This window comes from Canis lupus, chromosome 4, assembly GCF_048164855.1.
Source record: "Canis lupus baileyi chromosome 4, mCanLup2.hap1, whole genome shotgun sequence".
Taxonomy (NCBI): domain Eukaryota; kingdom Metazoa; phylum Chordata; class Mammalia; order Carnivora; family Canidae; genus Canis; species Canis lupus.
Window position 1 is genome coordinate 67123181 of NC_132841.1, and position 24396 is coordinate 67147576.

The following is a 24396-nucleotide window of genomic DNA, read 5'->3' on the forward strand; positions in this document are numbered from 1 at the left end:
TCTTGCCATCCAGAAGAGAATTAGAAACAAAAAGAAAGCTAGGAAATATTTGTTTTCTTAATTTTCTTTTCTTTTTTAAAAAAGAGCATGCTGACCACAAAACTTCAAGAGAGGGACCCTCACAGATGACCAGTGGGAGTGTAAATTGGAGCAAGTTCTCCGGAAACAACACGGTAATAAGTAGAAAGAGCTGATAAAAATGAGCATACTTCTTTCACTTCAAGGAATCGATCCAAAGACAAAAATCAGAAGTGCCAAAGATGTACTTATGTACAAAGAAAAATTAAAAATTCAAACATAAAAAGTATCACATTAGAGAAATATTAAGTACATTTTATATATCCATATGATGGATTCATATGAAGTCCCTTAAAATAGTATTTAAAAAGCATTTTGAACAAGAAAATGACAAGAATATAGTAAGATTAAAAGAATAAAATGTAAAACAATATATAGTATAATCAGACAAGTAAATACACAGATGTGTAATACAGAAAGAAACAGAAAGAAAGAAACCAAAATCTGTAGTGCCTATCTCCAGACGGAGGGAGGCAGGTTTTTTATCCTTGTATTTAACTTTCCTGATTATCTACATTTGGGTACTTAAAAAGCCATCTTGAAAATGTATTCAAATGAAACACTGAGATTTCTACTGAAGAAAAAGAACTGACATAGTCGTTTTTACTGCAAATAAAATAAACATCCTTCTTTTCAGAACACCATTTCCTCTTTGTTCCAACACCTGTTTCTTACCACACACATGATGTAGGACAGGATGGCACCCGAGGAGCCTATGAGCGCCCCAACGATGGTCAGCAGGTTGTTGTTAAGCAGGAAGCCCTCGGCACACAGAGCCCAGCCTGAGTAACTGTTCAGCACAGTGATGACCACGGGCATGTCGGCACCCCCGATGGCAGCTGTTAAAGTCACACCCTAGGATGAAATCCAAAGCAGAAATCAAAATTAATAAATTAAAAATAAAACTTCTGAAACTAGACATCTTGGATCTTAACCATTCTGGTTTTCCAATTAATATATTTACCTTGAAGCTCCACTGCTGGTAATGATGAAGTGCCTCCTAGCTGATCAAGTCTCCCACAGATATAACAGGTGTAAACACTGAACCACTCCCCCTGCCACCCTCAGAAATGGCCCTAAATCCCTAAGAGGCAGTGATGAAAAGCAGACAGAAACTAGAGAGGGGTCTGTGCTCGAAAAAAAGTAACAGCACTGAGCAAATCTCCCAGTTTTTACAGCGTTAACCTAAGGCAGGCCCCTGGTGCTGCCAAAAGAAACAGCTAAAATAGAAATATAAGTCCATAGCTTTGCTATTTGAAGATCCAAGGGTAGGATTTAGGATTACTACCGCAGTTGGAAAGTGAGAAGAGAAACTGCCGAGGAGCAGGCTATGGAGAAGGAGCCCCAAAATCTATGTATGAATTCTGCCCAAATTTCTGGCTCTTTAACTATGCATATGTGGGCAGACTCCGAGCAATCTTCTTAAGGATAAATAATAGATTTCAGCTGCCCCCACCATAAGGGCACCAGATTTAAAATCTGAATGCAGCCAAGTTAGCTGCCTACAAAAAAAAATAAATAAAAAATAATGTTCAAAATTCTTTGGAGGAATACAACAGAATCGAAAGTCTCTCTAGTGCAACCCCAAATCAATAAACATGGTGCAACCCTAAACACAAACATAGAATGATGGGGAGAAAGACTTTTGCTTTTTATTCCACATACATATTTTGAGTTTAAGATGTGAATGTATTCATGTGCCTCTTAAGTCAAAAGCAGTTAAAATAATCCACAATGTATTTTATCTTACTCATTCTCATATAAGCATAAAGTACCTTTAAATATCAAATTCACCTCTTCTCAAAAATAGTAATTCTTAAAGTTTTACGTTCCTATGCTGTTGGTTTTGAGACTTTTTTTTTAATCTCTTCTGCTTTACTGGATAAAAAAATGCCAAAATCATTTTTTTTTCATTTAAAATAAAAATCAGTGCAATACAAGTCAGAAAAACATTGTACTGTCAGTATTCATAAAAAGAATTTTAAGTTACTTTTCAGACTTCTCTTTTGTTTAAGTAGGCTCCATGCTCAGGATGGAGCCCAACACGAGGCTTGAACTTACAACCCTGAGATCAAGACCTAAGCTGAGATCAAGAATCAGATACTTACCTGACTGAGCCACCCAGGCACCCCTACTTCTCAGTTTTTTAAAGTTTCTCTGTCAAAATCAGGCCTCTCAGGATTACATAAAAATAAGTATTATGTTTAACACTGTAAATCTTGAATCAAGCAGCCATCATGTGTTTGATAAGCAATTACTGTATGTCTAATTTTGTGCTAAGCACTATAAATTATTTTAAAAACCTAAAACATAAACCTTGTCTACAATGTAGACTCCAGACTAGACAAACATGAAGGCATCAGTGAATAACAGAGTTGTTCTGCAAAGGAATAATACACTGATATGATAAAATGCTCCATTGTAGCATATAGACAACTGAGAATACTGTATGTATCAAATTACTAAATGTAAAAATTAGAGAGGGAGAAGAGGACCAAACCTATCATGAAGGGCTTTGCTGAACTCCCCCACTGAATTTTCAGGGTTTATTAACTGCATCTCATTTTATGTAATTCTTTAACTTGGTAACATAGCTTCCAATAAATGTGAGCACAGCTAATGGGCAGGGAGTATCTTACGCTTATTGCATAAAACCCAAAGTACTATTTTGTGGGCCTTGTCACAATAGGTAGGCACCTAGGGACACCTGGGTATCTCAGCGGTTGAGCGTCTGCCTTCAGCTCAGGTTGTGATCCCGGAGTCCTGGGATCAAGTCCCACATCGGGCTCCCTTTGTGGAGCCTGCTTCTCCCTCTGCCTGTTTCTGCCTCTCTCTCTCTCTCTCTGTCTCTCACTAATAAATAAAATCTTTAAAATAAATAAATAAATAGGCACCTAATGAACAGAACTGAAACACTTGGCTTTTTAAAATTCCTATTCACCAACACCAGTGAAAAGACCCAGAGCAAAAAGATGTCACACAACAACTTTGAAAGGAACCATTAAATGGAGAGAAACAGTGATTTTCCTCTTACCCTTTTCTGTATTTTCCAGATCCTAAAAAGAACATGTAACATCATTTCAAAACATGTTTATTTCATCAAGGGTCTTGAAGAGAGAGAAATAAGATTAGACCATAATCTAACAAAATACTGCCAGTGCCTGAGTGCTTTCCACTCCTAACTTTCTTACCATGACAGCAGAGAGAGCTGACACAGAGCCCAGACAGGTAATGCCGGTGGTAAAGCTAGGGTCCATCATGAATGGGATTATTCCACCCACACTAGCAGCCAGCAGGCCTGCATTAAGTGCGTGCCTTCCAGGAAGCAGAAGCGGGGCGGATTTCAGGATACCTAGGACCGTGCACAAGTCAGTCAGAACCTAGCACATGTCATTAAACCATTCTCCCTCCCCCGTTCACATACACATACACATACACACACACACACACACACACACACACACACACACTCTTAAGTGCATGTCATTTAATCCTAAAATACCAAACTTTAATATAAGAATTTTTTAAAAAGGTCCTGAAACATAAAAGCAAAGTAGGGCTCTTACATATAACAAATATTAAAAGTAGGAAAAGAATGGCTCAGCTTAACTGTTCTTTACTTTGATCCCACAACAATTTCTTTACTCTTTGTCACAGAATCTTTAAAAATTGTTTTTTTCCTGTATGACCAACACAGAAGTTAAGTGTGGTTTCATTTAAAACTTCAAAAGAGAGTCCTAGTCCATTAGCATTTCTGATTCTATCAACTGAGCCCAAGGGAGAAGAGCCCTGGTTTGCTAGTTGTTCTTAAAAACAAAGCATGAGACAAGAGCATTGTAAGCTTTCAAGCATTGTAAGCTTGAAGTTCTTTGGTGATCCTTAAGTTTCATGGAAGTTCTCTATTTAATCTTAATGGCTTGATTACTGAGAGGCAGGACCAGATTTTTTAATATCACAAGCCAGTTTCTCTACAGACTCACTTACTCATGAAAACACAAGAAATGGCCTCTGTGAGGTCAGGGGTTTTTTTCCCTACTTTTATTTTCATGGCTGACCTTGGCAGTAGCAAGTTTGCCATACTAGAGCCATAAAATGATTATGTTTTCAAACTAAGTACCACAGAGCGATCTCACAAACTGACCCAACAAGCTTCTCTGTATTCTGGAAAACATATAAAGTTCATTTCTGCGAACTCCACACAGGCATCTCTAAGGATTATGAAGACGTAGTTTTGCTCATATGTTACCAAATGTCAACTAGTCCCTCTACATGAATTTCTGTGCACTTATTTCCTCCACTAGCTGCCTGCAGAAGAAATGGCTTCACAGCTCTGTGAGATTCTTAAGCACCAATAAAGGGAAGCAATCTTGACGTGGAGGAGTTATGTATTCCTGAGTGCTACACAAATTCTTCACGTAACAGGTTCTGGAGTGAAGAATTTTTTTTCATCAATGCAAATCTCTGTGAATGTTTCACTCATCTTGAATCTGTTTTACAATAATGAAGCCATAAAGTTTGAATGATGAATGATGCAAAACATTCATTATGAACTATAACTTCTCTATTAAAAGGAAAGCTGGGAGAATGAGAAGCAGGCAATCAGTTGAGGCTCAAAAGGTCTTATTTTATTTGCTTTGCAGTTTTTGCTGTTGCTTTCAAAGAGCACTCAGCACATGTAAGACAGCACAGAAGCCATCTTCTGACATTGAAATGGGCCCGGAAGCCCCCTACACAACAGCTATTTACCTCTCTGTCACGCTGAATCACTTACCCTGCAGCTTTCCATAGGCAACAAGAGAGCCACTGAATGTGACACCACCGATGTAAGTACCGAGGTAGGCCACGATCTTGGTGAGATTTGCTGCTGAGTCCACAGCAAAATGTGGATATTCTACAATGTACTCAGCAATGCAAGTAAGCACAGCTGCCAAGCCCACTAAACTGTGGAAAGCAGCAACTAATTGAGGTAAATCAGAAATCTGGATCCGTTTGGCAATTGTCAATCCTGTTGGGAAATGAAGGTCAAAGAGAAATTAAAACTCAACAGATCTTTGAGAAGCAACTACAATAAAGACTACACCTGAATAGTATATTCATTAATAAAAAAGACGGAAATCTTGCCATTTGTAACAATACTAATGAACCTTAAGGTAAACACTAGGTGAAAAAGAGAGAAATACCATATGATCTCACTTATAGGTGAAATCTAAAAATTAAAAAAAAAAAAGAAAACGGGGCATGTGGATGGCTCAGGTGATCCTGAGCCAAATCATCAGGTTTCAGCTCAGATCATGATCTTGGGATTGTGGGGGGAAAAAAAAAAAAAAAATATCGATGCTCAGCGGGGAGTCTGCTTCTCCCTTTCCTTCTGCTCCTCCCCCTGCTCACTGGCTTGCTCTAATAAATAAAATCTTTAAAAAAAAAGCTCATAGATACAAAAACCAGACTGGTGGTGGCCAGAAACAGGGGATGGGAGGTGGGCAAAATAGGTGAAGCTCTCAGTTACAAAAGAAGCCATAGGGATATAATGTACAGTAGAGTGACTATAATTAGTAATACTGTATTGCCTATTTAAAGTTGCTAAGAGTCGATCCTAAAAGTTCTCATCATAAGAAAAAAAATTCTACAACTATGTATGGTGACAGATGTTTACTAGGCTTACTGTGATCCTTTTGCAATATATACAAATACAGAATCATTATTTCGTACATCTGAAACTAATATGATATTATGCCAATTATACTTCAATTTTAGTTGTTTATTTTTAGAGAGAGAGAACCCAAGTTTGCGGGAAGGGGAAAAGTGGGGGAGAGAGAATCCCAAGCCAGCTTCACGCTCAGCTCCAACTCAGGGCCTGATCATGACCTGTGCTGAAATCAAGAGCCAGACGCTTAACCAACTGAGCCACCCAGGGACCTCAATTATATCTCAATTAAACAAAAAAAAAAAAAAAAAAAAAAAAGACCACGTTTAAGGGTTTCCATCCTTGTCACTAGAAATTATCTGCTTCCTACTATGGGCTAAGTATTCTCTTACAGGGACTACACAGAAGTTTAAGGACACTGGCTATGCATACCCTTTCAAAACAGCAGGTTTTTTTCAACACACCTAAACACGGTCCAACTCCAAAGGTCAAACACTAGCAGATGTTTCTTCTATCACAACCTGCAAATATTCCCCTGACACTTCTTCAGATTACTTGAGGCTCCAATCAAACCCTTACATTCTCCCCACTGTATGAATAACCCAAGCTCTCTTCTCCACAAGCCACCACCTGTTCCCTGAGCACATAAGAAACAGCTGGAATATGAAGAAGGCCTGGGTTTTCAGGTGGGTGGGTGGAAGCCAAGTCCCAAGGCAAAGAAATGCAAATGCCTGGGTAGTAAATGTCCAAATGAGGAGACTGTGAAAGAGCTGCATGGCTCTAAGTAGGTGATATAGGAGGAGTGCGCCTCAGAATATTTCCTAAGATCCTGTCTAAAGGTTTTCCTGCCATGAACCTACAGTACAAACACTCCCCTTCCAGTTTCTGTCCAGGGACTATCAAGAAAGGGCACAAAGCTTCCCTGGGGAAGTATAAAATGAGGCCTAAAGATACTGTCATACTGGTGAATATACAACCACCAGCTCCTCGGGATAAAAACATATGCATAGGGATCCCTGGGTGGCGCAGCGGTTTGGCGCCTGCCTTTGGCCCAGGGCGCGATCCTGGAGACCGGGGATCGAATCCCACATCAGGCTCCCAGTGCATGGAGCCGCCTTCTCCCTCTGCCTATGTCTCTGCCTCTCTCTCTCTCTCTGTGTCCATCATAAATAAATAAAAAATTAACAAAAAAATTAACAAAAACATATGCATGTATAAATATGTATATGAGTTTTTAATGATACAAAGTAGCACATAATTTTCAAATAATAAAATATATGATACTCTTTATTATAAACTCCATGTTGCCAATTGACTTTCACAGAACCGTACTTGTTGACTTTTGCCAAACTCTTGTATCTGTCACGAACCCAGTGTTTGCAACTGATGAAATGAGTGTAGTTCCTACGGGAATGCTGGCTGACATTTTTGCTTGCATTAACAAGACAAAAGTGAAACAAGATAGATGTGAGAACTTCACTCATTGTCAACAATGTGAGCAACAGCTTGAATCTGATAATAGTTTTCAAATATTGGAAGAATATCTGCTCAATATTTTGTAATAGTCACAATGTAATGGCTCCAGACACAGCACACTTTTAAGTTTAAGCTGCATTATTAATATTTTCTCCATCACTTTCTTAGGTCTGGACAATCAACAAAACAAGAAATGAAACCCAGATTTGTAGCATTTGTTGATTTCCATGGTAAAAATGCAACTACCATGGTCAACTTCAAGCTACCAATGTTACGTCATTAAATACAGAGTTGGGAAGACATAGACATAAGCTCACCTTTACACAGTATTTCTAAAAACATAATGTAGGTAATCTCAAAAGCATAGAAAATAGAATCTAACAAATTAAAAAGTTATGAATAATATCATTAGCTGTGTCTAGCATAATTATTTTGGTGAAGAATCAGAGTTGGTAGAGTCCTCATTAAAATACACCCATTTTGAAACATTTAACACTGAGTAACCGTACCAACCATGTCAAAAGAGTGAGCTAAAAAATGGGTATGCGTTCACATGAGAGCAGAATCCCACCAAGTGCTTACCAATGGTCCCGCCCAAAGCCATTGCTCCAGACATCTGAGCTAACAATTCTGGGGATGGTTTTAGGCCTCCAAGGGTGGCTGCCAGGCCTCCAGCCACCCCAATCATGCCCAACGCATTGCCAAGACGAGCTGTTCCCTGGGTGGAAAGGCCGGCCAGGGCACCAACACAGCACAGGCCTGAGCCCAGATACATGATCTTTTTAAATGAAAGAGAAGAGAAAAGAGAGAGAAAGACTATCAAAACTTTTAGTCTATTAGTGAACGGAGGACTTCTCTTGAGAAAACATGATTTCCTAAGAACAATTTTAAATTCGGACTATAATAGAGGGACCAGTATGACTTCTTTGAAAACTTCAATATATTTTCCTATCCATTAGGACTATTAACAAATCAAATATCTTAAATTTGCACTTGCAATTTATGTATATTGGTTTCTTCCAGCTTTGATAGCATGCATAAATGCATATAAAAGCACCTATATTTAAACAGAGTTATCATGGGATCTAGAGCTGACCAAACACTGTAAAGGAGCCACCCCTGATGCTGTAAATGTCAGGGACTGTGCCATATACTTCACTGATGTTATAAGTCAGTCCCAAGAGACCCACAGAGGTTGAAAGAATCATCATGCTCATTTTACAAAAGAGAAAACCAAAGTTTAAAAAGGTTACATAATTCTTCCAAGGCCAAAGATCAGAGAATAGCCAACATGGGATTCAGACATGGGTCTCTATCATCTACCTCTCCAACTCTTCTCAAAAAAGATCTTTAAAAGATTTTTAAAAAAAAAAAAAAAAAGATTTTTTTCATGCAACAAGTAAGAAATGTTGGAAACAGCAGAAACCAGGGGAGACAGGATTCTTCTGCTGTCAGAGCAGTTGCATTCTCGTGATAGTCACTGAAAAGTTCAACTTGATTATTTCCACTTTTCTATATAATATTCATTTTTGCACTGTCTTTTTTAAATGAACTGACACAGTATCTGATTACAAGAGATGATGTACTGAATGTGTGGGGGAAGAAAGTAATAAGTAAGTAGGAAAAGGACTAATAGTATTTAGCAGAAAAATTTCAAATTTTGTTACTGATTATTTCACTGCATGCCTACAACAATCCAGCCAGGTACATAAAGAGGATAGTAATAACCTTCTTGCCCTTTTTACATGTTGAAAAATTGAGAAACCAACAGGTAAACCCATGCTAGCACATTCAGTTAGCAAACAAATGTTTCTAGAATCCAGGGTCCTGATTCTTAGAGGACAGGCATGCTCTATTTGACCAAGACGTTTCTAGAATTATTATTTTATTTGCTTGATAGAGCCTGAATTTTGGTAATGATCATGTTAAATCTAGTTGGAAAGAAAACACAGTGACAAAAATTTAAATTCTCAAAACAGCCTCTTACTTGTTCAATGTTATAACCACTGTAGAGGGCAGCTAAATATCCTCCAACAAAGGTACTAGCAGGGAGCAGATACAGGTAATTGTATTCTGGGGGATCCGTGGGACGCTTGAACATATCCAGCATTCTCTGGGTCACCAGAAAGCCACCTTATCAAAGTAAATATAAAACAGAAAAGAGGTATTTTGATCAGCATGATTCTTAAACAGGTATATTCTATTTTAAGCATATCTTTATCACCTAGGGATAAATATATTAAGTAACAGTTTAGGACCTCAAAATTAAAACTTATTCTATTACTCAAGCCAGTTTCATCGAATGTGAGAACCCTTTATTCAGGAATAAAACTTGCAATCAGAGTCCAAAACCAACGATTTCTGCATGACAAGTAAATCGGCATTCAAACAGCTTGGGAATGCAAAAAATCAAAGGCTAGTATTTTTTTCTAATAGGTTATTCCATTTGTTAAACCTACAGTAAGTGATAAAAGGGAAAAAATGCCGTATCAACAGGCACCAGATTTCTTGGACACATTAAGTAATTTTTAGCTACAAAATAGCATTGACGGAGTTTACATAAGTGATGTGCTAGGCTTTCAGTTTTCAGAAACATGGACTAGGATAAGGCAAAAAGCTAAAATTTTATCTAAAAGCATACTCATTTACAGATGTTATGGTGATAACTACAAGTTAACTTAATTCAAAACTATGCATTCAATAACTTTCCAGTTAACTTGTAGCAAGACAATCATTTTGCTTGTTTATTTTGGGGCATTAGGAAAGAAGGTGTTCTTTTATCAAATAGTTTCTATAAATTACAAATGGGCAAAATAATTTTTCTTCACAGAGAGCATTTATGGTCCAGGTGAAACAATTTTTAAAGGCATGATAAAATTCTCAAAATCCAAATGTCTAAAAAAGTCCGTATGTCTATTCTATATGAACTTATATTTGCTTCTCATGTCTTCATTAAAAATAGCACTCTGGGGGCACCTAACAAGCTCAGTAGGATGGGCATGTGAATTTTGATCTCAGGGTCGTGAATTCGAGCCCTACACTGGGTATAGAGCTTACTTAAATAAATATTTTTTTTTAAAAATAGTACTCTGGGTTCTTTTACCACCATTGCCAGTGTACCTGCAATGTTGACTGAGGAAATAAATGTAGCAAGAGCAGCAAGGCCCTGAGAAGTTGTGGAAGGATACAAATGTCCTCCCATCAGCGCCAGTCCACCAACTGCAGTCAGCCCTAGGAAGAAAGAATCAAGGTGGTGAATAATAGAGATGAGGCCACATTAAATGTCACAGCTATAGGGATCCCTGGGTGGCGCAGCGGTTTGGCGCCTGCCTTTGGCCCAGGGCGTGATCCTGGAGACCCGGGATCGAATCCCACGTCGGGCTCCCGGTGCATGGAGCCTGCTTCTCCCTCTGCCTGTGTCTCTGCCTCTCTCTCTCTCACTGTGTGCCTATCATAAATAAATTTAAAAAAAAAAAAAATGTCACAGCTATAGGATCTCACGTGTATAGACACAAAGGAGAAAGTTCTCAAGCGCTATTGTCACTGAAGTACTATTGTGGTCAAAGAGTTAACAAAATCTTTTCCCCTTTTGCATAAAAATTTGGCCTTCTGCTAACTTTCTAGCCCTGTTTTCCCTGATAAAGATATAAATCAATTATGTTATTAGAGAAGAATTAAAAGGGGACTGCTGGTGGATAAACTGCTTCTGCACTCAAAGGAACTACGCATGAACTCTAAGTATATGATGGTGAAGCCATAACTTGGAGCTTTCCCAAGTACAGTGCCATTGGAATTAGCCATGGTCCCCTCAGAGACCCTGGAAGCTGTGCGAGTGAGGCTTCCAAGCTAGGGCAGGTCCCACACCTGCCTGGTGTGAGTCTCCTGCCTCAGATCTGAGCATTCCTGGGGGCCTAAGAGACTAGCTCCCGAGCAGCTGTGGGGACCGTTGCATGGACCACTATGAAGACTCACGCCAAAAAGAAACACCTGACGCTATGCTACCCTGGCTGTCCAGCTGCGTTTTCCATTCCAAAGGCTTCACAGTGAATCTGATGACAGGTATGGCCTCCTGCAGACTTGCTAGGCTGAATGTTTAGATGAATCTAAGAAGAGCCCCTAAAGGATGCTGCACTTATGATTCTGTGGTATCAGAGGAATCCTTTCTCTAAAGTTAATTACAATTGAAAGAAATAACAATGGCTCGGCACTGCTTGAAATAAGAGCAGCCCAACGGCCTGCCACATGGCTCAGCCCCTCACTTCTAGCCTCACCCCTGCCTCCTCTGGGACCCCAAATCACCACAACCACCACCTCAGATGCCAAGCCATACAACTTGTAAACAAACACTTTTAGAAACCCCATTGAAAGTAGTTGGAAAGCTGAATAAGCCCACGAAAACCTAAGGTGAGGGAAAAAAAGCGAGGAACAAACCTGAGATTGCGTTAGTCACAGACATCAGTGGTGAGTGGAGGGCAGGGGTCACTCCCCAGACAGTGTGGTAGCCCACGATGCCGGCCAAGCCAAACGTGGTCACCATCTGGGAAAAGGCTAAATTGGGCGCCACAAGGCCCAAACCCAGTATCCCAGTGAGACCTACAGAGAGAGAAGAGTGTGAGCTGACATCCAATTATCTCAAGATTAAAAGCACACACACCCACACCACAAACAAACATGTGAAATAGTCAATGCTTTTAAATTCTACACCCAATAATGAGATTTTTTACACATTTCACAATTGGGTTCCAGGCGAAGGTGGGGAGGTTGAAGGTATTACGAACAAAACTCAACTTCCTGACCACGACCTCCCAAAACAAAATGAGCTGTAAGGATCTAGTAAAATTTATGAGTCACCTTAGTAACAATTTCCCCATTGTCCTCTTCCCTGTTTTAACTTTCACTGACAATGCCACATGTGTTTATACAAGTGTTTTCGTTCCAGAATTATAGACCTATACAGGATCTACGAAAGCATTTTCTACTTGGGCAAGACACGACCTTTACAAGACAGGACTTTTTTGAAGCCAATTTCACGTCACTCAGCTTTGGCTGAGGAAGAGGGATTTTAAAAAGAGTAGGAAGGATTTCATTCACTCCAGCACCTCCCCAAAACATATGGCTTCCACCCACCCGGGACAGAAGTTTTGCAATTGCTCCTGAATCTGGACTGGATTGCTGGCCAGGGCAGTCAGCTCCAGCCTCAACACCAAGTCAGCAAACAGGGTTTTACAAAGAAAAGGAAAAAAAATACAAATTAAATTAAGAATGTGCAGAATACAAACAGTCAGCTCCGAACATACATCTTTAATTATTGCCTTTCCTAATAGCAAACATGTGGATGGCTGTTCTGCAACAGAAGGAAGGGTTACCTAGTGGTCAGTAAAAACAGAATGCTAATGGGGGACCAGGGAGATGGAATTCAACTTTCTTGAATAATGTACTTTTTTCCCTTGATGTAAAGTATTTATAAATGGCACACTAGGGGCACCCAGGTGGCTCAGTGCCTGAGCATCTGCCTTTGGCTCAGGTCATGATCCCAGGGTCCTGGGATCGAGTCCCGCATCGGGTTCCCCACAGGAGCCTGCTTCTCCCTCTGCCTGTGTCTCTGCCTCTATGTGTCTCATGAATAAATAAATAAAATCTTAAAAAAAAAAAAAAAGGAATATGTTTTCATAAGCCAGACTGCCTCACTCAAATCGTGGGCCTACTGCTTGCCAGCTATGTGATCTCAGGCAAGTTACTTAACTTCTCTGTGCTATAGGATCATCATCTGTAAAACTATTAACCCTCTCTGTCCTCATCTGGAAAAAGAAAATAATAATATGCCCACCTCACTGAGGTCTTGTAAGGAGTAAACAGGTTAAGGCATATGAAGTCTTTAGCACAATGCCTGGCATTCATGAAATGACCATGTTAATCCAGAAGCACTAAATTATCATAATCTGGAGTCCACTTTTTGTTGGGCATCTAAGAAATCACATATCTGAAGGCTTTTTATCAACTCTTTAATAAACTAATATCTTTTCTATAGCATGTTTAATAATGTCTAATATGCTATTTCTACAGTCTTTATAACAAAGGAAAGAGATAACAGGGTCATCTCCCCACCATCTCTTGTGTGCTCAAACCATGCCTGAACAGTAGACACAGATAGAAAGATTCCAGCCATTTCCTTAAAGGCATGTGTGCTGGCTTCCTATAAGCCACCGTGGAGCCCATTTGTTTTACAATCTTGTCTTCTAAACACACACATACATATTCATGATCTGTATCCTGTGAGCTCAATAATTCATGGCTTATTGACTTAGGTTGATGGATGGAAGTTTTTTTGGGGACTGGAGAAGATGGAAATTTTGAGACGCCGGGAGCAGCCACGTTTGTGAGTCACCCTTTCACTGTGACTGTGTCTGTGGGCTAGGTGGGCTGGGACCCTCTAGGGCCCAGTTGGGCTCCCACTAGCTAGGGATGTTTTTTACTTTTATGCTCAGTAAAACTTGTGACTAAAGGTTAAAAAAAAAAAAAGGTAGAGAAAAAAAGGGAAAAGAAAGCAAATCATATTCTTTGAAGAATGCTATTCAAATAGATTCCTAACACACACATAAAAGAAAAATACTGGTTTTTATTATAAAGAAGGAAGTTTAAATATAAGGCCATTCCTTATTCACTAGAATATGCTAATGTCCTATCTATTAAAAAGCAATAAACCTTGACTTAACAAACAAGGGAAAAATCTAGGAGGAAAAAAAACCATCAGATGTGCCTCACTGTATATCCTTACCAAGAGCAAAGAGAAATGGAAATTTACAGTCCTTTCAAGAATCCTCAGCAGGTATAATATAATTATCTGGTTTCTTTTTTTTTTTTTTTAACAAGTTAAGTGCAAGTAGGGACACTGCCCCATTTATTCACCATGTTCGCAACTAGAGGCTTTTCAGTCATTTTGCTGAGACTTGCTCTTTATTCAGGAGAGTTACATATTTCTTGTTCAAACATCTGGGCTCGCATGGGAATTTGGAGAATGCTGAGGCTACAAGAATTGTGTGCCTGGTGCTGGTCCTTAATGCTTTATAGTTTGCTTTTGTTTTGTGTTTGCTTTGGCTCTAAGTAGATCTAAATACTTTTAATTCATTCTATGAGGAGAAGCCAATTTAAAACCAAATGTCCATATTTCACTCTAACAATTCATAACCAAAATGAATATTTATCACTATTTTACAATGACTGTGTAATGTGTTCATACAGATGAACTAAAAAGCAAAGAATCTGTGTTAAATTGTGAAGAAAGAAATGAAAACTTAAAAACTGAATTTTTTTACCAGGTGAAGAACTTAGGATGTTAGACCATCAGTCAGGGCTATTCCTGTCTCCTACCGTTTACTCTTCAATGCAAACATGTGGCCCCCAGTCTTACCCATGTGCAGATGATCACAACTGATTTTTATAACTCGTAAAGATAAATAAATAACCACATTTATAGGCACTTAAACACAATCTGGCACACACTCGATGTATTTGATGTAACGTAAAACTATTAACAGCCATATTTGAAATGTTTTCTACGAAAGAAAAGCATTAACAGCCTGTATATGCTTTTACACATTCACTCTAGTAACCAGCAAGTGCCAAGTGCCTGTATCTCTGGGGTCAACCATCAATGCAGTCTCCAAAGCTGTGGAGGAGAGACTAATAACACATTAACAAAAACTTGTTTCCACCAGGCCCACTTCCTAATGGAATCCAAAGGAGAACAACAGGATTTCATTCACCAATTTTGCCAATTAATGCATTTCTTACAAAATCCAAATAATCAGGACTCAACCCTCATGAATGTGGTCCTCACCTGCTGTATATCCAGAAGCCGTAGACATCGTCTTCCTAAAGGGGGTGACGGTAGCTGCTTTCTCAGCTTCCAGCTCAGCTACCGTCTTCGGTTTTACTGGGGCACCTTGAGGAATATTTTTGGGGGTGGGAGCGGGGAAAATCACTTCACCATCCTAATAGAAATTAGAAAAACAGAATTTTTTCAACAGTCAACCCAGCATTTCAAAAACACAGAAGATAGTGACAGTCCTGGGGGGGGGGGGGGGTGTTGCTCTTTTTAAATATAATTTTTTTAGGGTCAGCCCTGGTGGCTCAGCAGTTTAGCACTGCCTTCAGCCCAGGCGTGATCATGGAGACCCGGGATCGAGTCCCATGTTGGGCTCCCTATATGGAGCCCGCTTCTCCCTCTGCCTGTGTCTCTGCCTCTCTCCCTCTCTCTGTGTCTCTCATGAATAAATAAATAAATAAAATCTTTTTAAAATAATTAATTAATTAATTAATAATTTTTTTTAAGATTTATTGTTAAGCAATCTCTATACCCAACATGGGGGTTGAACTTACAACCCCAAGATCAAGAGTCATACGCTCTACTGTCTGAGCCAGCCAGGTGCCCCTTAAATATAATCTTAAATAAATTCATGACATTTATAACTTACTTTATAAAAATACATATGTATATATAAATATTTGTTTGTTGCATGCATAGATATACAATTTCTATGTGCACAGAACATATATGGAAAAATATAGATCAATCCCCTAAAAGATAATAGGTAGCAGAGGGAAAGTTTAATTTTTACTTTATTAAGTTCTGTTTGTTTCTGTTTTTCAAAAGCAGCGGATATTTTCGATCAGCTCATGTGTATCTAAGCCTCTGTGATATTCTTACTGATTTTCTCTGTGAAATTGTTCTGCATTTCTAAACAATTTTCACTGGCATAAACCCAACAAATGAACACATTACTAGATGATACCTCAATTCCAAAATAGGATCCTTTCATAAATAGAAGTCCTAAAACTCAGGAAGGAACAGGTCTCTTTACTTACTTACCTTCATCACTACAGTTCCTCTAATGACATGACCCATTGTACCAAAGTCAAAGTCGTCTTTCACTTCAAAATAAAAATTATCTTTGTCAGGGCTGATGGCCTTCAGGAGCTTGGTGATGTTGTTGGAATACAGGGTACTGGCCTGAGTGGCCATTCGGCTGGGAAGGTCTGTGTAGCCTATGTGAGTAACTCCCTACATGAACAAAAATACAGTCAGAAAGGTCTAGTTCTATCAGTTCACATTCCTTCTAGGATACTTCTCAGTCATAGTCAAGGCTAAATTGTGAAATTATAGATCTTTATAAACATATACACATCTCACAAGTACAGATTTCAAAAAGAGCTTTCTTTAAATATGCCTATTTTTAATTTTAAAAATTTTCAGGCCTCAGTTTCTCTGAATCCTTAAACGAATAAACACTCTCTTACAAAGCACTAAAGACATGGGAGTTACTTTATAGATAGAAGAAGCTGTTTGCTGTACCTTATGAACATAAAGTTCTCCTGGCTTAGTAGTTTCAAAGTTTCCGCCAGCCTCAGCAGCCAAATCCACAACAACTGAACCTTCCTTCATTGACTCAATCATTTCTTTACTAAATAAAACTGGAGCTTTTTTACCTAATAAAATCAAAGAAAACAGTACAAATTATACTATACTTCTTAAAACTCTCCTAATTATTACTGTAGTCTCTGGATACTCAAAAATTTAACATCTGAAATTTTAACTCTTTCAAGATACCCCAAAAGTTCATCACAGAGGTGAAATCGGTCATCCTCCTAGGAGGAACTACAGTAAGTATGAACTCCAAAGTCAATATGCAGGAGGGAGCCATCTAGCCAGCAAGCCAGCCTTGCCGTTTACTTACTCAGCATGGAAATCCCAGCGCTCTTCTTCCATACTGGTTTATATCCAGGACCACTCATGAAGACAAACATTTTGTCTATTGTTTTTTTTTAAATGCATAACAGTAAGCTATTAAAGAAGCTATGCGCACCTAAATTGGACAATTCATAAAGCTCACAGATGTCAAGGGAATATTCAATAGTAATTTATGAATTACAAAATGGAATATTTCCAAATATCATAACAAACTTCACCATATTTTCCTACATGTTATATTAATCTTCATTTAACACAGGATACAGTCAAGGAGAGACAGGGAAATGCCATAAAATGAAGACAACAGGAAATCCCAATTTGGGATTGGGATTGGAAAACACTCATATACTTTTTTTCCCCCTTAACACTATTTATTCGGCTTCTGAGGAGTCAAGCCCTGGTGCTCAGAATATACTGGCAGGTAAACAGAAAAGATCCCTGTTCTTACGGAACAATCTAGTCATGAGATAGTTCACTTTTTAAATTTATTCACTAATTCTTATATAGAAGATAAAGCACCAGGCAGCCTGGGTGGCTCAGTGGTTTAGCGCCACCTTTAGCCCAGGGCGTGATTCTGAAGACCCGAGATTGAGTCCCACATCGGGCTCCCTGCATGGAGCCTGCTTCTCCCTCTGCCTGTGTCTCTGCCTCTCACTCTCTCTCTGTCTCTCATGAATAAATAAAATCTTAAAAAAAAAAAAAAGAAGATGATGATAAAGCACCAAACACAAGGATTTTTTAAGCTAAAGTATATTAGTTATGTTCAACGTGGCCCACACTGTCAGTATATTACCATGTTCATTTCACAGAACGATACATACATCAGCCAAAAGACAAAGGAAATAAACTTGAGACTGACAGTAGGAAAGCAGATAGTTAAGAGCCAAAGTATCTTATCTCCTCTTTTAGAAAGTTTTCAACTCTGTGTTTACAGGATTTTAGTGAAAACATCACCAATTTTATAAATGAAAATTAACATACGATAAAATTTGCACTATAATAATCTGCTTTTCAATCTACTTGTTTGGAATACATGCAATTCAAAAAAGAAAAATAAAGATTTGTAGCACATGTGGGAAAAAACGTTGTAAAGGCACAAATGGGTATTTATATAGTATCTCTCTCTATCTCGATGCAAACTTCATAATTACAAGTTAAAGTCCAAATCCCAAGCCTCCTATTACTGAAGGCCTTCCTCCCTGAGTATAAGCATTCTTTCTCACATTCTCTCTCATTACTACCCCACTGGACCTTCTGCTCCAGCCACAAGGAGCTAGCTGCCACATGGTTTTTTGGATAATCTTTTGGATCACCATGAAATTTCAAGAATGAGAAGATATTTTCCCCAAAGACAACACTCTGAAGTCCTAGTGGTTTCATCACTTCTCAAAATTCTCTGGAACTATTCCTTTCCTCTACTCTCCACACTACAATCCAACAAAGCCATCTTGAACATTTAAATTTCACTCAAACATGAGAATTTGGGGATGCAAACAACATACGTCTGAGGACTCTTCCCCTCTCACCCCTAAAAAGGGCAGGCTGCTTAGCTCCACAACAGTTTAAAGCTAGGACCAATTGGTTGTATCCAGAGAAACTGGCAAATTTAAAGTGCCAATGTGTACTTTCTAGATGTTTACAATCATCTACCTTCCCCTTCTGCAGTCCACAGCCTCTTCTCCATTAACCACCCTCTTGTTTGCTACAGCATCTCCTCACATCTAATTTTTTCCCTCCGGTCTTAGGCTGATATGATTTAAAGCATATTAACCTGTGATTTAGGTCCAGGTCCACCCCCCTTGACTTCTAACTGCACCAACTTTACAGCCATCAACTTTGCAAATCTGTTTTGGCATCTAATCCTCCTGTTCTAAAAATTCTGGATTCCTTCTTCTTTTCTGCCCACCTATAGCTAAGGATCAGTTCCTGGACTGTAATCCTACTGACTTCACAAGACCTCAAGTGCCCAAAACCATTCAGGCTCCCTAGAAAACATCTGATATACTACTTACTTGTCTTCGATTTTACTCACTCAACCTTCACCAAACAATTATGCGGTAGCTGACACAACTTTAAATGCACAGACACACACACATAAACATGCATGCATCTTAACAAAGATAATAAGTGTTCTGTCTGTACTGTCACTCAAGTTCTATCACTTTTAAAAGAATAGGATATTCTTTCACATAAAATAATTTATTTAGTCAAATAACTAGAGGGGGAGTTAAAATGTATTTAAGTCACAAAGGAACATTTAGAATACATGAAACTATTTTCAGTAAAATGCACACAAGGAAATAGTATGGATAGGCTGCTGCCATGAGGTAGAACAATTTTATATATATATGAACGTTTCATATAGATTTATATACATACGTAAAATACTACATATACTATATAGTTTCTAGTAAATTCTACATCATGTAATGTTTAACCATAGCAGGATATCTTTTGGAGTGGTAAGAATATTTTCTTCTTTGTACTTTTTCCTTATCCCCTAAATTTTCTATAAGAGCCAGTTTTAATTCTATAATTAAAAAAAAATCCTTAAAGGCTACAGGGAATATAATGATGACTATAACAGTGCAGCTGGCTTTAAGCATTCACATGTGGATTAATTTTTTGAAAATTCTGAAAAGTACAGAAATGAAAATTGAAAACAGAAGGGAAAAAAAGAGAGCCAAAAGAGGAGCAGGGTAGTACATAAAAGTTCCAAATGAGCAAGTCCTCAAAAGAATAGTTCAAGAAGAGGAAAGACTGAGAAGGCATTTCAAAATACTATCTTACCCTGATGGCCTACTAGGGTAAAAACCTAACATATGATAAATATGGCATCACGAAATGGAAGGAACAAAAAGGAGTAAGATGATCAGTAGGGGGCGGGGGGTAGAATATACCCAAACCTAATATCAGACTTCAAGTTAAACCCTAAACTAGGGACGCCCAGGTGGCTCATCAGTTGGGCACCTGCCTTTGGCACAGGTCATGATCCTGGTATTGGGGATCAAGTCCCACATTGGGCTCCCTGAGAGGAGCCTGCTTCTCCCTCTGCCTATGTCTCTGCCTCTCTCTCTCAGTCTGTGTCTGTCATGAATAAATAAATAAATTTTTAAAAATTGCCCTAAACTCTATAGATCAGAATGAATTATAAAAGAGAATCAACCTCTGGGGCACCTGGCTGGCTCAGTCAGAAGAGAATGTGACTCTTGATTTTAGGGTTGTGAGTTCAAGCCCCATGTTGGGTATAGAGATTACTTAAATAAAACTTTTAAAAAGAGAGAAAGAATCAACCCATAGAAAAAAAGAAAAAAGAAAAACCCTGATGAATATTTCTCTAGTCTTTGAATTAAAAAGTATTTCTTAAGGCAACAGGGAAAATAGGGAAAGCATCAATAGATTTAAATATGAAATATGTATATATTACAGTCCTCAAAAATCAATGACAAGAAATTAATAAAAAGCTCACAGTATTTAAATTTACAAAAATAAAACACTAAGATCCTAATACATGAAAAACAAATTCAAATGGTCAATTCTAAGAGAAATGGCAACAAACTTAAAAAAAAAAAATGTTCACCCTCAGTATGAATCAGAGTTACAAAAAGTGAGATACTTTTTTTTGCCTCTCAAAATGAAAGACTCAAAAAAATCATAATAATGGGGGCATCTGGCTGGCTCACTCAGTAGAGCATGCGACTCATGATCTTGGGTTTATAAATTCAAGCCCAAAACTGAGTGTAGAGATTGCTTAAAAATAAAATCTTTTTAAAAATCATTAATAATGTTGAAATGAAACAATTAGCTGGATGATCTATTTATGAGATTATGAACTGCACAAGTTTCAGGAAAGCCAACATGTTTATCAACATGTATCAACTGGTCAAAAATATTGATATCTACTCATCCAATAATTCTACATCTAAGATTTGATTAATCCAGGGGAAATAAATAAAAATATACTCACACTCTAGAATAACATAGAAAAAAGGGTAGGCCATTTTTAATTGACAAAATGTCAAGTTAAATGAAGAGCCCAACTTTGGGGAAACCATTAAATAAAATACGGTGCATTCTAAAAAGAAAATTCTACAAAACCACTATATTTACAATGATTTCTTAATGACTCATTAAGTTATATGAAGGAGAAAAGTTACAATATACTATTAAATGGGGAAAATAAGAATGAAATTGTATTCTGATTCAACTGATAAAAATGCATGGAAAAAGACTAAAAGGAAATGGTAAAACATTAACAGTATTTCTTCCTGAGTAGAGAGATTACGGCTGAGCTTTACTTTCTACTTTGTACTTTCCTGCATTTCCAAAAGTCACATACTACTTTTATTAAAAAATAATAATAATAGTGGGGCACCGGGGCAGCTCAGTGGTTGAGCGTCTGCCTTTGCCTCAGGTATGATTCTGGGGTCCCAGGATGGAGTCCCACATCAGGCCCCCCACAGGGAGTCTGCCTATCTATCGCTCATGAGTAAGTAAATAAAATCCTTAAAAAATTAAAAAAAAAACAATAGTAAAGTACCCCTGCATAACCACAACCAGTTTCTTCTGTAGGTCGAGTTGTACTAGAAGAGGGGCACCTGAGCGGCTTCATCTGTTGAAGCAGCCAATTCTTGGTTTTGGCTCAGGTCATGATCTCAGGGTTATGGGACTGATCTGGAGTTGGGCTCCACACTCAGCATGGAGTTTGCTTGTCCTTCTCCCTCTATTCTTTTCCCCAACTCACATACTCTCTCTCTCAAATAAATAAATATTTCTTAAAAAAAAGAGTTGCACTAGAATTAAAACAACTTAAAAATGGCACTAGACCAATATAGTTACTTATCAATTGAAAATTGCTACAGCAAATGAAGCCTACCCAGGACAGCCTTTCAAAAAGTACTTCTAAAACACTTCCAGAGTGAGACAGAGACCAAACTACGGATGGATAGGAAACAGGAAGATTTTTACATGATAAAACATGGAGAAGAATATATCCAATGTTTAGTTCAAATCCTTCAAATATAAAGACATGTCCCATATGCCCCAGAGACAGCCTGGTATAGAGTCTAGATAGAAGAATAAAACATAAAATGATCATATCAGATGTTTCAAGACATAACTGTAGAAGTCAGAAGAGTTAATGCGGTGCCTGGGCAGCTCAGTCGGTTGGGAGTCTGCCTTCAGCTTGCGTTGTGGTCCCAGGGTCCTGGGATCCAGCCCTACATTGGGCTCCCTGCTCCATGGAGAGCCTGCTTCTCCCTCTCCCTCTGCCCCTCTCTACCCACCCCCACTTGCTCACGTGTTCTCTCTTTCTCACTCTCTCACTCTACTCAAATAAATAAATAAAATCTAAAAAGAAAAAAAAAGTTGGGGATCCCTGAGTGGCTCAGTAGTTTAGCGCTTGCCTTTGGCCCAGGGCGTGATCCTGGAGTCCCAGGATTGAGTCCCACATCAGGTTCCCTGCTTCTCCCTCTGCCTGTGTCTCTGCCTCTCTCATGAATAGATGAATAAAATCTTTAAGAAAAAATAAATAAATAAAATAAAAATAAAAAGTCAGAAGGGTTAATTAAAAAGGCAGATAAGAGTTATTTTTAAGGGATCCCTGGGTGGCACAGCGGTTTAGCGCCTGCCTTTGGCCCAGGGCGCGATCCTGGAGATCCGGGATCGAATCCCACGTTGGGCTTCCAGTGCATGGAGCCTGCTTCTCCCTCTGCCTGTGTCTCTGCCTCTCTCTCTGTGTGTGACTATCATAAATAAATAAAAATTTTTTTTAAAAAAGTTATTTTTAAAAAAGCAGGTACAACTGGGCTTTCTCCTTTGACTTCTCATTTCGGTTAATTTTACAATTTTTTCTGCAAAACATAAGATACACAAAAAGACCAAAATTGTTACATTTCCTCAAACTACCTCCCCTCAAAACAATAATGCCAACAAAAAATGTAATAATAGAGAAACTTTTTTATGTATTTCTTGGTACAATGCAAGCTTGGGTAAAATATCTGGCAGGATATCCAACTTCATGAAATATTTCTTGGTTCCTTCTGGTTCTTGGACATTACATTCCCTGGTAAAATTATTCTGTTCCCTCCCAATTGGGGACATTTATTTCTGTACTTTAGCCAAGAGAATGGCAGGACATCGTGCATTCACAGTCATTGTTCAAACATTCATTCATTCATTCACTCAACTAATAATTTATTGCCTACCATGTGCAGGCTGGGTAGGAAGGAAAATTTCCCTGATAGCTCTGAAGACTAATATTTTAGGACTGCAAGAAGTTGCATTCAAAAGTAGCAGTTTTCTTATCTAAAATAGCTGAGGTATGTAAAGCAGTCATCTAAAAATCTGTAGTTTCCCAACTGGTTGGCCATTATTTAGGTTGAGTAGGGCTGGCACAGATTAGAGTAAGGTATCCCTGAATCTCTGTGTACATCATGAAATAACTGTAGACTGAAAAAATGCCTCACATGTGCATCGTTTCTAGATGTATGCATGTATGGTTGTGATCCATACAAATTCCTTCTTAAATATGATTGAATTTATAAAACTCATTGAATTCTTTTCAAGAAATTCATAGAATTATTTTCATACTCATATTTTCTCATTAAATGAATATTAAGATCAAGTTTCAAAAGTATTAAAATTAAGAAACTTCTAGAGGTGCCTGAGTTGGTTAAGCATCTAACTCTTGATTTCTGCTTGGATCATGATCTCAGGGTTGTGAGAATGAGCCCCATATCCGGCTCCATGTGCAGTGAGGTGTCTAATTGAGATTTTCTCTCATCCTCTCCTTTTGCTACATGACTCCATGCTTGCTCTCTCTCTCCAAAAATAAATCTTTAAAAAAAAAGAACTTCTAGAAAAATTACTCATTTCTAAAAACAGCTTTAGAGGCACCTGGCCGGCTTACTCAGAAGAGCATGTGACTCTTGATCTCAGGATCACCCACACTGGGTGTAGAGATTACTTCAAAAAAAAAAAAAAAAAAAAAAAGGAAGAAAGAAAATAAAAATCACTTTAACAACTATAACTAGATAGCAAAAGAATATTTCATTGGCCTCTCTACAAGACTAAATTCAAAAAGAGTGATTTAGCTTAAACTAAATACCAATGGGTAAAGATATACCAGAAAGTTTTACAATATATTATACCTCACTGAATGAATCAGGCCCAATATGATCATCTGAAATCAGTAAATTCTCAGATTCCATCTTACTGAGAAAAGAATCAAGCCCTCACAGACAAAATAATAACCACACCCAAAAAAAAATTAAGGGGAAACCACTAAAAATATAAAGAACAAGAACACCAAGATGAAATGGTTTTACCACAATTTTTTTTTTTACCACAAAATTTTATAATGATTCCAAAAAGCACTTAGTATTATTTACTGGGATGATTCAAGAGCATGTGATCAGATGAGGAAATTCCTGAATTTCTAGCCTATAAG

At 38.2% G+C, this 24396-nt stretch overlaps 1 protein-coding gene across 5 annotated transcripts in view; it reads right to left on the reverse strand.

Moving 5' to 3' along the window:
• The window catches only part of NNT (nicotinamide nucleotide transhydrogenase), a 94301-nt gene that overhangs the window by 32151 nt on the left and 37754 nt on the right, over window positions 1-24396 (reverse strand). For all 5 annotated transcript variants that reach the window (XM_072824670.1, XM_072824673.1, XM_072824669.1 and 2 more), the window contains 10 exons: window positions 16551-16684; window positions 16068-16259; window positions 15036-15189; window positions 11630-11791; window positions 10319-10429; window positions 9186-9331; window positions 7781-7976; window positions 4850-5083; window positions 3270-3430; window positions 754-933 (listed from right to left, as the gene is read on the reverse strand). In XM_072824670.1, coding sequence (XP_072680771.1) covers window positions 754-933; window positions 3270-3430; window positions 4850-5083; window positions 7781-7976; window positions 9186-9331; window positions 10319-10429; window positions 11630-11791; window positions 15036-15189; window positions 16068-16259; window positions 16551-16684 — 1670 coding nt within the window. The remainder of the gene's footprint in view (window positions 1-753; window positions 934-3269; window positions 3431-4849; window positions 5084-7780; window positions 7977-9185; window positions 9332-10318; window positions 10430-11629; window positions 11792-15035; window positions 15190-16067; window positions 16260-16550; window positions 16685-24396) is intronic.